Source organism: Myxine glutinosa, chromosome 3 (genome assembly GCF_964187855.1).
Source record: "Myxine glutinosa chromosome 3, kmMyxGlut1.1, whole genome shotgun sequence".
Taxonomy (NCBI): Eukaryota; Metazoa; Chordata; class Myxini; order Myxiniformes; family Myxinidae; genus Myxine; species Myxine glutinosa.
In genome coordinates, this window is record NC_136263.1 from 52,591,533 (window position 1) to 52,607,931 (window position 16,399).

The 16,399-nt window shown below is 50.6% G+C and overlaps 1 protein-coding gene across 1 annotated transcript in view; it reads right to left on the reverse strand.

Moving 5' to 3' along the window:
• Positions 1-941: 941 nt before the first annotated feature.
• LOC137424237 (spliceosome associated factor 3, U4/U6 recycling protein) overlaps positions 942-16,399 on the reverse strand; it is a gene marked incomplete in the record, with an annotated part of 49,927 nt that continues 34,469 nt past the window's right edge. The window contains 5 exon segments of the mRNA XM_078774058.1: positions 942-2,262; positions 2,883-3,034; positions 3,393-3,545; positions 15,050-15,342; positions 15,482-15,628. Coding sequence (XP_078630184.1) covers positions 2,073-2,262; positions 2,883-3,034; positions 3,393-3,545; positions 15,050-15,342; positions 15,482-15,628 — 935 coding nt within the window.

The window sequence follows — 16,399 nt, forward strand, 5'->3', positions numbered from 1 at the left end:
ATCAAGGTTCGTGAAAGAGCTAACATTTATCACACAAAAAAATCAAACAGACACACAAAATATATAATAGGGGGAGCGGTAGACAAGATGAGGAGAGAAGGGGAAGCACACAAGCAACATTTGAGAGCAGGGACATCGGGAGATCTGTGGGAGGGAGAGGGCTTGGTGGGAGGAGGCGTGGGAAGGGGAGGGGGGGGGGGTGGGAGAAGTATAAAACACAAGGACACTGCAAGGACTTCCAGGAAAGAAGTTGGTATTTCAAAAAAGTAGATCTGGGGTGAAGTTAGCGGGGATAGAAAATATCAAGGTTTTGGATGGGGGAAGACAAGAGATGGTATAACAAATCACCTTCAAAATCACACACCAAGTTAATTGGCCTCCATCTGTGTTAAATTGTAGTGATTCTTATTCTTTCAGAATAAAATCAGCTGTTCCTGTAGGTTTCTTCTGCTGGGTTGTGCATTTCACAGCAAAGACTCAACCATGAGCACCAAGAAGCTTTCAAAAAACCTCAGGGATAAAGTTGAGGATAGGCAGAGATCAGGGGATGGGTATAAAAAAATATTTCAAAGGCCGTGAATATCCCTTGGAGCCATCTCGGGTAATTGATTAGGTGGGAGATGACTGTTTATTCCTTCAAATAATGGATGAGAGATGCGATTAGATACACACACACACCTCCCGTATCTTTGTGCTTTCAATTGCAGTGCTCTGCTTTACGTGTGTAAATGGAAGCATTTTGGACACGAGTCAGAGTGTAATGTGAAAAGTCCACAGCAGCACTTAAAGTAAGATGTCCAACTGATGGAAAAAGCACCCACTTCACACTTGATGGAGCTTTGTTGTAGATTTGGAGTTCTTCTTTGTAGTTTTCAGATGATCAATAAAAACACATACAAGAGGTGTGGGTTACATAGAAAGAGTACTTGTTGATTCCTGACTCTGATGTTTGTTAATAACAAAGCGTTATTTTTTTTATACTAGAAAAGCTTTTCCATGTGGGTACAAAAAGAGGACTTGGACATGAGGGAAGTGTACATAGTGATTGAGTTATACTTGGACCATATCGATATTCAGGCAGTTACTGAAGGGAGGAGTGGAGGGAGGGGTTGAAGGTAAACAAAAGTTTTTGAAAGTGTATTTTTAATGCACTACTGCAGATGACGGGGATGGCAGGATCCCAAATCCCAAAGAGGGGATGTACACTCGCTCTGAGTTGTCTATTCAGGGTTTAAATCTTTGAACAGTCATCCAAGTGTTTCACAGGCAACATGAGGCGTCGATGTGTGTCCCGTTCCTCAGACAGACGCTACACTGGGCATCCCATCTCCCATTATTAGTTGGTGGGAATTAAAAATCCCATGGTGTCTTTCATGAAGCGTCAGCGTGTTATCGCCGACACCCTGAAACAATTTACAAATTCCTGCCTAAAACTGTGGGAACCAAGTTCTTTGGTCTTCTTGGACACTCCTCGACACTGGGTTACACTGCTTGCTACCTCATTAATCTGGTGTGGTTCAGCAGCTCCTCACTACAAACAAATTTAGGTTCCCAGGTGTTTCGCATGTCATACGTGAATGCTCATCTTCGGCTACGAATGGCAAAGCATGCACAAATGAAGATATTTCAATTTTTTCAATTTCAATTTTTTCAATTTCAATTTTCAAAATGAAGATATTTCAATATTTCAAATGAATAAGCCAAATATTTCAATTGCATTTTCTTTTTTTAGTTCTATTGAAGAGCTATATGAACGTATTATTTCCACACGTGTTGTTAAATGAAAAAAAATCAAACTTCAAATAATGCAAATACAGAAACCCTTTCAAAAACAGAAGCCGATCACAAATATTATCCATCAATATTTGTATCATTTGAACATAAGCTGAAGTACAGACACTGACAAAGTAAAAATGTTTATTTTGAAACAAGAACCTACAAAAACAGTTCAGTGAATGAATAAGCAACGACATTTCTTTTTTTTTTTTATCATTCACAATAAAATTCTGCTGCTTCTGACTCATAACCCAGTACAGATTATGGATCTTCATCCCCTATCTATCTGAAATGCATCACTTATTGAGAAGCATTCGAGAGAAGTCTGCATTTGTTAAACCTTTTGGTTTCTCAATCGTATTCCCTTCTACCTGGCTGGAAGAATCTGGCTCTGAATTTGGGGCCTTTTCCTGTTCTGCTTTCTTCCCGACTTGACGGTGGAGGGAGCGTGGAATGAGAGAAAGCTGGGTTCTGGCACGGCCACGCCTGTAAGAAAGACAGACACAAACAACTGCAGTGCTTTCTGATGTTTCCTTTGAACAAGCTGTATAATTTCAAGGATATTCACAAGTAAGAGCCATCGAATCCAATCTCATCATTTAATTTTAATTGTAAGGACTGATTGGTGTGACAGCAAGGCAGATTGATAATGAAATTGTGCGGAGCAATATGCATGTGCAGTGAATGAATGAATGAATGAATGATCGTTTTAAGGCCATTTTCCCCGCTACAGCGGGGGTTAGCCTTGCGGGCCCCATGACAATCATGGTTCCCTGTTTGAGGCAATGTTTTTATGGCCGGATGCCCTTCCTGACGCCAACCCTTGGACACGCTCTTACGATGCGCAGGGATACGGTGTACCTATTCTAAATCGGGGTACACACCGTGATCATTCATCCCAGCAAGCTGGTACTCAATTTGCCGACCTCGGAAGGATGACAGGCTGAGTCAACCCCCCTGGCGTTAATTCAGCGATCGACCCGGATTCGAACCCAGGATCCTCGGATCCCAAGCCGGCACCCTAACCGCGAAGCCAACACCAGGCTGAACAGGCCACCAGGCATGTGCAGTATCGCATGATAATGACGAGTTGCTTTTGAGCTTACGGAGCTATTAGTGGCCCAGATTGTTTGGGCCGACGAGGTGGCGGCTGACTGATTGCAACGGAAATGTGCCGCCCTCCGACTTCCTGATCGTTCATGGCCAACACGAGGCGAGAGGCATCAGCTGCCGTCACCAGCTCTACATACGCCAAACCCTGGGGTGTGCATAGAGGGTATCTGATGTAATCAGATCTGAATTGGGTTAAAGCAGTAATACAAGAGATGGACAGACCAGACCGAGAAGAAAGGCTTTGGGAGGAGCAGCGTCAGGAGAAGTGGGACATTGGAGGACAAGACCACATCCGAGGGTGCAGGAGGGGGAGGGGCACATACTAGGGGTCAGGGGGGTCACATCTGAGAGGGCATGGGCCACATTCGAGGGGGCAGGGTCAACAGATGTGGTGGGGGGTGGGGGGGGGAGGTAGGGTTGACAATTGTGGGGCAGGGTCCACAGTTGAGGGACAGGACCATGGGGAAAAAGGAAACTGGTGAGGGTGAGACAACAGTTTTTACCTTTGATTTTCCAGCTCGGTTTGTGACAATCCTGGTATTGGAGACCTCACAATGTTTGGAACAGAGTTTGTGCAACTCGGACTCGGTGAGAGCGAAAGGCAGCCCGGAAATGAATACTTTGTCTGGCTCTATCCCCAAATTATACTTGAATGACTGCAGCACACAAGACAAAACTGATAAATGGAGTACATCAAAGTGAGGGCCAAATGTTGTTAAGTCATGCATAGTTGAACTGGCAAAAGCATCCTGAAATCTACATTTCAAATAAACATTATATGCTTGTGCAAATCACCGCACTGTATTAGACAAATATGTGAACTAGAAATAAATAAAATATTTACAAGTCAAATATATCAATCATTCAATAAATCATGTATTTAAAAGAGACAATTAACTACATAAACACGATCCATCGATTTGATTTAAGCATTATTTGCGACTCAGAAATTTGCATTTTTTTTTATTATTATTTTTAATTTTTTAATTTTTTTGTATACAAGATCGAGGCTCGTCAAAGAGCTAACATTAATCACACAAAAAGACAAACCGACACACAAAACACAAAAAACAAGGGGAGCAGCAGACAAGATGGGGAGAGAGGGGGAAGGACACAAAAGAGAGGGGGAAGAGGGGGAAGGACACAAACACAACATTTGAGAGCAGGGACATCGGGAGGACTTGGGGGGAGGTGGGAGAGGAATAAAACATATGAACACTGCAAGGACTCTGGGGTGAATTACCGGGGGTAGAAAAGATCAAGGTTTTCGATGGCGGAAGATAAGAGATGGTGGTGAACAGCTGTTTTAAAGACCTGGAGGGAGGAGTGGGATTGAAGGGAGTGGGGGAGTTTGTTCCAGAGGCGGGAGAAAAGGGGAATGAAAGAGTGAAGGTGAGCAGAGAGCCTAGACTTTGGCAGTTTAACCATAAGAGGGTTGCAGGCAGATCTTGTGCGACCTGAAGGAATATTGGGGGGACAGAGCACAGAGAGAGCTGGGGGAGCAAGGCCGGAGAGGAGTCGGTAGAAGACAGAAAGACCACCAACCTGCCTGCGGTGAGTGAGTGAAAGGCCCTCGGTGTTGACTACATCGCAGGAGATTCCAATGATTCTGAAAGCTTTGGCCTCAACAGCGTGAAGCCGAGCAAGGTGTGAGGCAGGAGCACCAGCCCAGAGGGGGGAACAGTATTCCATTGAGCTGCGGATGAAAGCCTTGTATGTGGTGAGGAGCTCAGGTGTGCCAAGGAAGGACTTCGCACGACGGAGGATGCCCAGTCGGCGACTGGCTTTGGAGGCCAGCTTGGAAATGTGGTTTTCCCAAGAAAGATCATGGCAGATAGTGAGACCCAAAAGCTTGAGCGACAGAACTTCTTGGAGAGGATTGTTGAGAAAGTAGATGGGAGGGTTGTCCAGTCGGTCCTTTCGGAGAGACATTGTAAGAGTGTGAGATTTGTCAGGATTGAAAGACATGTTCCACTTGTTTGACCAGTCTGTGATTTTGTCCAGGTCTGCAGAGAGTGAGGAGGCTGCAGACTGCCGATCTGAGGGATGAGGAATGGAGCGACAGAGAGTAGAGTCGTCAGCAAAGAGATAGAGAGGATTTTCAAGAGAGTCAGAGAGATCATTGATGAAGACCAGAAAAGCACAGGGCCCAGAACACTACCTTGGGGAACTCCAGCCTGAACAGGAAGAGGAGATGAGAGAAACCCATTCAGGGCCACACGTTGACTATGACCAGAGAGGAAGTCCGCCAGCCATGCGTGGAGATTTCCATGGACACCAAAGGAGGAGAGTTTGGTGAGCAGAGCAGGGTGCCAGACCGTATCGAAGGCACGTGAAATGTCAAGGGAGACAGCTCTAATTTCCTGTTTGGCGTTGAGGACCTCCATCCATTGCTGAGAAAGCAGAAGCAGCATGTCCAGAGTAGAGTGACCAGGTCTGAAACCAAATTGATGATCAGAGATCAAGCCATTGGAGAAGAGGAAAGATTTAATATCTGAAGCAATGATGGATTCCATGACTTTGCTGATAATTGGGAGAAGGCTGATTGGTCTGTAGTTGCTGGGATCTGTTTTTGCACCTTTTTTGTGCAAACCGGTGATGTTGGCTGATTTCCAAGCAGATGGCAGATGACCTTGAGCAAAAGAGAGGGTGAAGAGAACAGAAAGAGGGAGTGAAAGAGCAGAAGAACATGATTTTAGGACCCGTGGGCTGATGCCGTCAGGACCAGTTGCAGAATCAGAGTCGAGGGTTGACAGAAACTTTTCCACCTTGTCAAGAGGAAAGGACACGTCCAGGAGCAGCTGGGTACGACTGGGTACGGTGGGTACAGAGAGGGATGGGTTTGGGACACAAGATTTAGAGGCAAACACAGAGTTGAGGCATTCAGCTTTTTCACGTGCGGAGTCAGCCTTTAAGCCGTTTGAGGTGAGGGAGGGGATGGAGGGGGAACAAACACCAGAAACAGATTTGACCAGACGCCACCAGGATTTGGAAGAGGGAGACAGATAAGAGAGTTCGGTCTTGAGAATGGTGAGATATTGTTTCCTGGCTCTCCTGAGGGGTGGACACACACTTGTTTCGGGCTTTGTGAAAGGAAATGAGATTTCCTTCCGTTGGATTTGCTTTCCAGGAGACGAAAGCAAGTTGTTTCAGGGCAACAGCCTCACCACAAGATTCCATGTACCATGGACGGGAGGAAGGGTATGACAACTGAAGACGAGATGGTATAAATCTGTGCATGAGAGAGAGCAATTTACTTTGAAAGAATTCTCAGGATGAGTTGATGTCAGAGGCGGTAGAGATGGGAGACCAGTCCAGATGAATGATGGCTGCTTGAAGACCGTGCCAGTTGGCCTGAGTGAAATGCCAGACTCGTCGACGCTGAGGAGGCTCTCTGAGAATGGTCAGAGAGATGTCCACTTTGACAAGCACATGATCAGATGAGCCGATTGGAGCAGAAGAAGAGCAGCAGACATTTTCAGGGAAGTTTGTCGTAACCAAATCCAGAAGAGAAGATGCTCCATTGACTGAGATCCGGGTCGGGAAATTGACAGATTGTGTCAGTCCCAGTGAGTCGCAGAAGTTCTTTGCTGAAGAGCCATGGCTGGTGAGAGAGGTACCCACACCCAGCCAACTGGCATGGTGACAATTGAAATCACCACATATGAGGAAGAGAGAGTTGGGATGGGTAGATAGAAGTTGGTCCATATTATCAGACAGTGAGATGTAGATGGAGTCATCGCTGTTTGGTGGACGGTACAACACACATATGAACAAAAGGTGGGAGCGAAGGGGAAGCCGTAGCCAAAGGTATTCCTGGGGGTGAGGTGGAGAGAGGGCAGTGGAGGGCGAGTGAGGAAGAGAGTTTTTTATAAAGATAGCAACCCCACCTCCAGGACGAGGCTCAGGTCTATCATACCGGAGGAGGGAGTAACCTGGGAGAGATACCAAGGCATCAGAGACATCATGAAGGAGGAAAGTTTCTGTTAAGCAGATCACATCTGGTTTGTCAGAAGCAACCTGTATGGAGAGGTCAGTCAAGTTTGAGCGAAGGCCCCGGATGTTTGAGGTCCATACCGTTAATGAAGAGGAAAGGGGAGCATCGGGTCCAGAACAGGGGGGGGGGGGGGGGAGGGGTAGGGTAAGATGTGGAAGAGGAGGAAGAGGTAGGGAGAGCTGTTGAAGGTGTGTCAGAGATTTCAGAGATTTCAGAATAGCTTGGAGAAAGGGAAGAATGGGGCGGACAAAAGGTTTGATGGAGATTGGGTGAGGCACAGTGAGGTGTTATTTGAGGAGGGGGAAGAGCGAGGCAGAAGGTTTGGGGAGATGAAGGTGAAAGTTGGAAGGGGGAAGAAGCAGGGAGGATGCTTTGAGGAGGAGGGATGAGAGGGGAGTCTAGGAGGGGAGGAGCGAGGGAGAGTCTCGGAGGGGAGGGGTGTGGGGGGAGTTTAGGAGGGAGGGGAGGGAAGGGGCAAGGGGGGAGATTTGAAAGGGATGGGTGATGGGGAGGATTTGGAGGGGAGGGGTGAGATTGGATTTTGAAAAGTGTACGATTCATGGGAAACGAACATTTTTTGCAAAATGAGTTTGAGACCTTCGAGTCAAAAATACGTTTGAGGACACTGGAGGAGGGGTGGAGTTCTGGATATTTTAGGGAATGTAGAAAGGAGGAACTGTAAGAGATGGTATTGTAGCGGCTGCCGCTGGGGTTACACAATCGCCTTGCACCTATCAAGGACGCGGAGCGATCACCAGGCCGGGCTCGTCCAGGACGCCCGGGCAGGCCCGCGCTCGACTTGCCAGGCCTCGGTCGGGACGCCCGGGCAGGCTCGCCCTCAACTTGCCAGGCCGCAGCCTGGACGCGGGGCCACGCCCCCTGGCGCCAGGCCTGGGCAAACCCCCTGGCGGAATAGATATATATTGCTGACCGTAAAACGTTTTTCCCAGAGTGCCTGAGTGTTTGATTCGAATAAAGCAGCTCAGATGAATTCAAGCTTTTTGTCGCGTCCATTCTTTCGATCGACGTGGGAGCCACAGCTCCTTCATTGGTGACCTACCGACATGGACACGGCAGTGACGCTTAAACTGCCTACCTTCTGGGAGGCTCACGCGGCTGTTTGGTTCGCTCAGGCGGACTCTCAGTTCGCCCTGCGAGGCATCACCGCGGACGACACCCGCTTCCACCATGTTGTGGCGGCGCTTGGTTCCGCCACCGCGGCCCGCGCCTTGAGCCTCCTCGAGCACCCGCCGGCTGCTGACAAATACGGCGCGATTAAGAAGCTTCTACTCGATGCTTTCGCCCTCCCAGCGGCGGAACGCGCACGGCGCCTGCTCGATTTGCCCGAGCTCGGCGACACGCGCCCTTCCGAGCGAATGGACTACATGCTTTCGCTGCTCGGCGAGCACTCTCCGGCATTCCTGTTCCGGGAGCTGTTCCTCCGTCAGCTGCCTAACCCGGTACGCCTCGCCCTGGCAAGCACGACGATCACAGATCCCCGGGCCCTTGCCAGAGAAGCCGACAAAATCTCCGCCGCGGGACAGCGCATCGCAGCGGCGACATGGGACCCGCCGCCGCCTGATGCACCATCCATGGCGCCCGAGCACCCGGCGCGTTCGACGGCCGAACTGCCGACGCAATTGGCGGCCGCTATACCGAGCCGACCACGTCCAGCACGACGTCCGAAGCCTCCACCCGACCAAGCGTGGTGTTCCTATCATGCCAGGTTCGGACAGAAGGCCCGGACATGCCGACCCCCGTGCACCTTCGGCGGGTCGGGAAACGGCCAGGCCGGCGTTCATTACCTGCCATGAGCGCCGGCCACAGTCACACGGGCAACTTACTGTTCATCACGGACAAAGCGTCCGGACGGCGCTTCCTGTGCGACACCGGCGCCCAACTGAGCGTCATGCCCGCCTCTGACCAGGACAGGCAATCCGCGGTTTGCGGCCCCTCCTTGGTTGCGGCCAACGGATCGACTATCCGCACCTTCGGCCCGCGCAACGTCACCCTCTGCTTCGGCGGCCAACGCTTTGCTTGGACGTTTGTAACCGCCAACGTGCCCATGGCTCTGCTAGGCGCCGACTTCCTCTGCGCACACGGACTGCTGGTGGACGTCCAACGGCGTCGTTTAATCAACGCTGAAACCTTCAGCTCCCTGGTATGCACATTAAGCAGCTCCGCGCCGACCGAGCTGGCATGCACCGTCCCGGCGGCGAACGAGTTTGCTCGCCTGCTCGCGGAGTTCCCGGCCCTCACGCGGCCGACGTTTTCGGCCGTCGCAGTACGGCATGGGATCGAGCACCACATACCAACCACGGGCCCGCCGGTCTACGCCAGGGCCCGCCGCCTCGACCCAGCCAAGCTTGCCGTTGCGAAGGCCGAATTCGACGCGTTGGAGCACCTCGGCATCGTGCGGCGCTCCGATAGCGCGTGGGCCTCGCCACTGCACATCGTGCCAAAGCCGGGGGGTGGATGGCGCCCGTGTGGCGACTACCGCCGTCTTAATGACGCTACAACACCCGACAGGTACCCGATCCCGCATATCCAAGACTTCTCCGCCCGTCTGGCGGGACGGGTCATTTTTTCGAAAATTGATCTCATACGGGGATATCACCAGGTACCTGTCAGGGCGGCCGACGTCCCTAAAACGGCAGTCATCACGCCGTTCGGCTTATTCGAGTTCTTGCGGATGCCGTTTGGTCTCAAGAACGCGGCTCAGGCGTTCCAGCGCTTGATGGACGGCGTGCTGCGTGACCTGCCGTTCCTTTTCGTTTACCTGGACGACATCCTCGTCGCCAGCACGTCCCGGGCCGAGCACCTCCTCCACCTCCGAACACTGTTCGGGCGCCTCAGCGAGCACGGCCTCATCGTCAACCCGGCCAAATGCCACTTCGGCACGACGGCCGTTGATTTTTTGGGCCACCACATCACCAAGAACGGGGCTGTGCCGCTGCCAACCAAGGTCGAGGCCATCACCACTTTCCCGCGTCCCCGCACCATAAAGGCCCTGCAGGAATTCCTGGGAATGGTGAATTTTTATCACCGCTTCGTGCCCCGCGCTGCTCAACTCATGCGGCCCCTCTACGAAGCCCTCCGGGGCAAGCCGGCCAAGCACGACATCGCCTGGTCCGCAGCAATGGATGCGGCCTTCCAAAGCTCAAAGCGGGCCCTCGCCGACGCAACACTGCTCGCTCACCCGGTGCTCAACGCTCCCATCGCCCTCACCACGGATGCCTCCGACTACGCGGTGGGCGCCGTACATGAGCAATGGGTGAACGGGGTTTGGCAGCCACTCGCTTTTTTCAGCCGGCAGCTCCGGCCGAACGAGCTCAAATACAGCACGTTTGACCGGGAGCTCCTCGGTCTACACCTGGCCGTCCGCCATTTCCGCCACCTCCTGGAGGGCCGACCTTTCACGGCGTTCGTCGACCACAAGCCGTTGGTTTACGCCATGGCCAAGGTCACGGAGCCATGGTCGGCCCGCCAACAGCGCCACCTCTCCGCCGTGTCGGAGTTTACCACGGACATCCGGCACGTCGCCGGCAAAAACAACGCCGTGGCCGACTGTCTTTCCCGGGCCAGCGCGAACGCGGTCCACCTGGGCGTGGATTTTGCGCTTATGGCGGCGGACCAAACCACCGACACCACGGTGCAAGCCCTCCGGGCGGCGGACACGGGCCTCCGCCTGGCCGACATCCCCTGCGCGGACACTGTCCTGCTCTGCGACGTCTCCCAAGGCCAGCCTCGCCCCATCGTGCCCGTCACCTGGCAACGCCGCATCTTCGCCTCCCTCCACGGCCTTTCCCACCCGGGCAGGAAAGCTTCCCAGAAGCTGGTGTCGGCGCGTTTCGTCTGGCACGGCCTTCGTCGGGACGTCCGCGATTGGACCAGCGCCTGCACCGCCTGCCAACGGGCCAAGGTCCACCGACACACCCAGGCCCCGCTGGCACCTTTCACCGTGCCCGAACGACGTTTCGACCACGTCAACGTGGATCTGGTGGGCCCCCTTCCCCCATCACGAGGGTTCACACACCTGCTCACCATGGTGGACAGGACCACCAGGTGGCCGGAGGCCGTTCCCCTCGTCTCCACCACCACCGCCGACGTGGCGCAGGCCTTCATCGCCACCTGGGTCGCCCGCTTCGGCGCACCGGCGGACATCTCGTCAGACCGCGGACCACAGTTCACCTCCGAGCTGTGGGGCGCGGTCGCCCGCAACCTGGGGGTCAAGCTCCACCGTACTACGGCCTACCACCCCCAAGCAAACGGGTTGTGCGAGCGATTCCACCGCTCCATGAAGGCCGCGCTCATGGCCGGCCTTCAAGACGGCGGTTGGGCCGACCGGCTGCCGTGGGTCCTTTTGGGCCTTCGCACGGCCCCCAAGGAGGACCTCCAGGCATCCACCGCCGAGCTGGTCTATGGCCAGGTGCTACGCGTCCCGGGCGAATTCGTGCCCGACGCTACCAGCCCCTGGTCCGCAGCTCGCCAGCGCTCGGACCTCCAGGAGGCCGCCCGACGGTTTGCCCCCGTGCCGACATCCCACCACGGTGACCCCCAGTCCTACGTCCCCCCAGCACTCCGCACCGCGGAGTATGTTTTTGTGCGTCACGACGCACATCGGCGGCCACTCCAGCCGCCGTACGACGGGCCCTTCCGGGTGCTGCGACGGGACGACAAGTCGTTCGTCATCGACATCGGCGGCAGGTCGGACCGGATTGCAGTGGACCGCCTCAAGCCGGCGCACGTGGACGTCGACCACCCACCACGGGTGGCCCTCCCGCCGCGGCGAGGCCGCCCCCCGTCCACGGTGCCCCCCACTCGACCGCCCACCACCTCACCGGACCCCCTCCCACGACCCGCCAGGGGTCGCTTCGGCCGGGTCATCAGGACCCCCCTCAAGTTGACCCTGCCGGTGCAAGTCGATTCTGGGGGGACGTGTGTAGCGGCTGCCGCTGGGGTTACACAATCGCCTTGCACCTATCAAGGACGCGGAGCGATCACCAGGCCGGGCTCGTCCAGGACGCCCGGGCAGGCCCGCGCTCGACTTGCCAGGCCTCGGTCGGGACGCCCGGGCAGGCTCGCCCTCAACTTGCCAGGCCGCAGCCTGGACGCGGGGCCACGCCCCCTGGCGCCAGGCCTGGGCAAACCCCCTGGCGGAATAGATATATATTGCTGACCGTAAAACGTTTTTCCCAGAGTGCCTGAGTGTTTGATTCGAATAAAGCAGCTCAGATGAATTCAAGCTTTTTGTCGCGTCCATTCTTTCGATCGACGTGGGAGCCACAGCTCCTTCAGTATTATATATATTTTTTGGAATGAATAGATTTGGTGAGCAAGACGAAAGCATCCTTTTGTAGGAAAAGAAGAAAAGGGTGTTATAATATATGAGAGAAAATAGTTGTTCAGGGGAGAGATTATACATTTCTAACCGCGTGATCGCGAACGAAGAATGAACGAACAAAAAGAACAACAAATAAACGAATAAGACCTGGGAAGGAAATATTTTTTTGGGGGGTTTTTTTTTTTTTTGTGAGTACAGATATTAAACAAGGAGGTACGGGGTGAACGACTGGTACGAAACAGAGAACGAAAAATAATTTCAGCGCATTCGACGAATCGCTGAGAGAAAAACGAAACCACAAGGTCGGAGACGGTACGGTAGTCCAAGCCTACGAGTACTAGGCCGCAGAATACTCGATACCATTAACCGACGATTGTGTATACATGTACGAAAAATTAGCACCGAAAATTTTCCAAAAGATACGCTATCGGTACACACACCGAAAGATAGATACAGTCTCGACAAAAACACGATTGTGATAGATCACTTAGCTTCGAGAGCGTGAGCGCATGGAGCAGCTTCGAAAAGACGTGACCTCGCCGTGATCTCGTGAGATCTCGCCAATTTCGCGAGATCTCGCCAATCGATTTCAGAGCGATCTTCATAGTTTTGTTTAGAAATGAGCATTTCCGGGAATAATCATAGCACTTTTGAAAACACGGCTCACAACTCTTATTAAAAGTCTACGTCCTATCTTCCGTTTACAGTCATTTGCCTGCCAAGGGTTTGACAGGTGCTATTATCTCACATCATCATGTGAATGTCATGATTGCTTATGTACTGGAGATGTTCCACGTATGTCAAAAACAACAAAGAAAAGTCAGAAAAGAAAATGCATTTATGGCTACTCCCATTCCTTCTCCAGGACTATCACTGTGGGGGTGCAACAACAACAACAACAACAACAACAACAGGCATTTTAAAAGGCGATTTTCCCTGCAAGAGCGGGGGTTAGCCTTGCGGTCCCCATGACAATGTTCTCCATTTTGCCCTATTTTCTGCATCTCTCCTTGTTAACCCCCTGGCCCGCATTTCTTCTTCCACCATCTTTAGCCAAGTCTTTCTCGGTCTTCCCCATCCTCTACTTCCTTCCACATTCACTTCCATCACTCTTCTCAACTAGTCACTTTCATCCTTCCTCAACACATGACCAAACCATCTCAAACTGTTTCTCTTCACAGCATCAATCACAGGCTCTATTCCCATCATCTTTCGCAATTCATCATTTGGCTTCCTCTCTCTCAACGATACTCCACACATCCACCGAACCATTCGCATTTCCACCCTTCCCAACCTTCGTTGCTGCTCTACGTTCATTACCCATGTCTCGCTCCCATAAATCACAACACTTCTCACACATGCAGCATACACCTTTCCCTTCAGCTTCAACGACACTCCCCTCCTCGTCAGCACGCCACTCAGTTCCCGAAACTTCTTCCATGCACATCTCACTCTAGCAACCGTTGCCGAGTCTGATCCACCTTCTCCATTCAGCATGTCTCCTAGGTAACAAAATGTTTTCACACCTTCCAGCTTCACGCCGTCTTCAAGATCCAACTCAACATTTCCTCCATCTGCAGCTCTCTCTGTGCACACCTTACACTTGAATGTAGCTGCCATACTGGTTAATGACCCTCTCAAACCACTACATTTTTGATGAACCCACTCAGCGCACATTGTACATTGAATTGAGTTCACTCCGACACCGTTCCTACACAAAGCACACGGCCACTTCCCAGTTCTTTCCACCTCACCACATGCTTTACCACTTGCCATCACCTTTGTTTTTCCGATATTCACCTTCAGACCTTTCGTCTCCATACATTCCTTCCACTTGTTCATCTTCTCATTCAGTCCATCCATACTTTCTGCAATCAACACCAGATCATCTGCATACAACAACTCCCACGGTAACCCATCCTTTACGTTCCGAGCCAGCACCTCCATCACAGCTACAAATAGTAGTGGACTTAATACCGACCCCTGATGCACTCCCACCTTCACCTCAAACTCACCACTGTTCCTGTCCTTCGTCCTTACAGCTGTGCGCGCTCTTTTGTACATTGCCATTACTACTCTGATAAACCATTCCTCCACTTCTAACTTCCTCAATGCCCATGTCAATACTTCACGTGGAACCCTATCGAATGCTTTCTCCAGATCAACAAACCCAAGAAACACGGCTCGCAACTCTTATTAAAAGTCTACGTCCTATCTTTCGTTTACAGTCATTTGCCTGCCAAGGGTTTGACAGGTGCTATTATCTCACATCACCATGTGAATGTCATGATTGCTTATGTACTGGAGATGTTCCACGTATGCCAAAAACAACAAATAAAAGTCAGAAAAGAAAATGCATTTATGGCTACTCCCATTCCTTCTCTAGGACTGTCACTGTGGGGGTGCGGTGGGGTAAAAACACACACACACACACACACACACACACACACACACACACACACACACACACACACACACACACACACACACACACACACACACACACACTATTAACAAGGGTTATACCGGGTGCTTTGCCATTGCCTTCCCAGCAGTCAAAGTTAGGTTGGCAATGACATCCTCATTACAGGTGATGTCCTCGTCCAAAGTTATCCCGAGATTTTACAGCGACAAAAAACAATGGTCTCGTATCAAGCAAACACAGTGGGAACATCTAGCTTTGTAGTTTTTAATATATCCTCCCAGTCGGGAGGATAAATTAAACACCAGGTTCCACGTGATAAATCGTAATTAAGTAAAGTGGTTATTTGATGATATATTACTTACACAACCTAATTGATTCCTTCCATTCAACTCACCTTTTCTCTTTTCTCCCCTGGTGGCCGGCATGGTGACAGGAACATGGGCCGGCCATCCATAGGCATGCGGTCATGCTTAAGGGCTTCCTTAACACTCTCTTCATCATGGAACATCACATAAGCAAACCCTCTGAACTGCCTCCCATGGCTACTGCTCTCCTCAGCACTCTTGTCCTCTTTTCCTCCAAGTTTTATGCCAGAAATCGACCCAAAAGGGCCAAGAGCAGAGTGGAGCCGTTGAACTGGGTCAGAGAGGCTCAGACTCAAGTTGGACACAAAGACAGTCCGAGAGGCTGGGAAAGGGGAAGACAACAACGCACATGCCAAAAATGGGCTGAGGGATCAAAAGCGTGGGAGAGGGGGGGGGGGGGGGGGGGTGGGGGGGAGGAGATGGTATAGGGGAAATAAATAAATAAATAAAGATATTCTCACCACAATTATCATCCACAACCCCTTTTTCCATTGCTGTGTCCATCCTGTTTCCCCCCTCATTGAACTTCGTCACCTCTCCCTGACTATGAGTGGGCACCTCTTCTGGGAGTGCTCCTCCATCACCACCACGCCGTTTCTTTGCTGGAGCTGAGGATAGAAGAAAGATAACGACAGACACATTACCCTGATCATCTGCTAAATGACAAAACAGCATTGTACAGTCGTGGCCAAAAATATTGGCACCCTTGCACTTTATTCAAATAATGCACCATTTCTTCCAGAAAATTGTTGAAATTAAAAAAATATTTTGGTATCCACACATGTATTTCTTTGGTTTGCAGTGGAACAAAACCAAAAAAGCAGAAAAAATTACGAAATCTTAGCTTATTCCACATGGAAATCCTAAAATGGCCCAGACAATATTATTGGCACGTTTTAGAAGTTGTTAGAAATGATTAGATTTCAAACAGGTGATTCTCATTTACTTTGGAATTGAACTCACCTATGGTGAGTTTGCAAGTGCCTGCAATATAAAAATCACTCATTCAACCAGTTAATTTATATATTTATTTCTATATATTATATATATATATATATGTATATATATATATATAATAATGTATATTATTATATATATATATATATATATATATATATATATATATATATATATATATATATATATATATATATATATATATATATATATATATATATATATATATTGTAACGGATTTGAGAATCCTGTAATTTTTGTAAATACCACACCTTGTAAATGTCATGATCTGTGTAAATACCTCCATAATTGTAGAGGTCAAAGGTCGTCCCCCTTAGTTGGTTCATCGCATACACCTAGCCAATCTTAGAACCTCTAAATAGTTATTCCCTTATTATGTGTTCCAGTTTAAGACTCTGTTG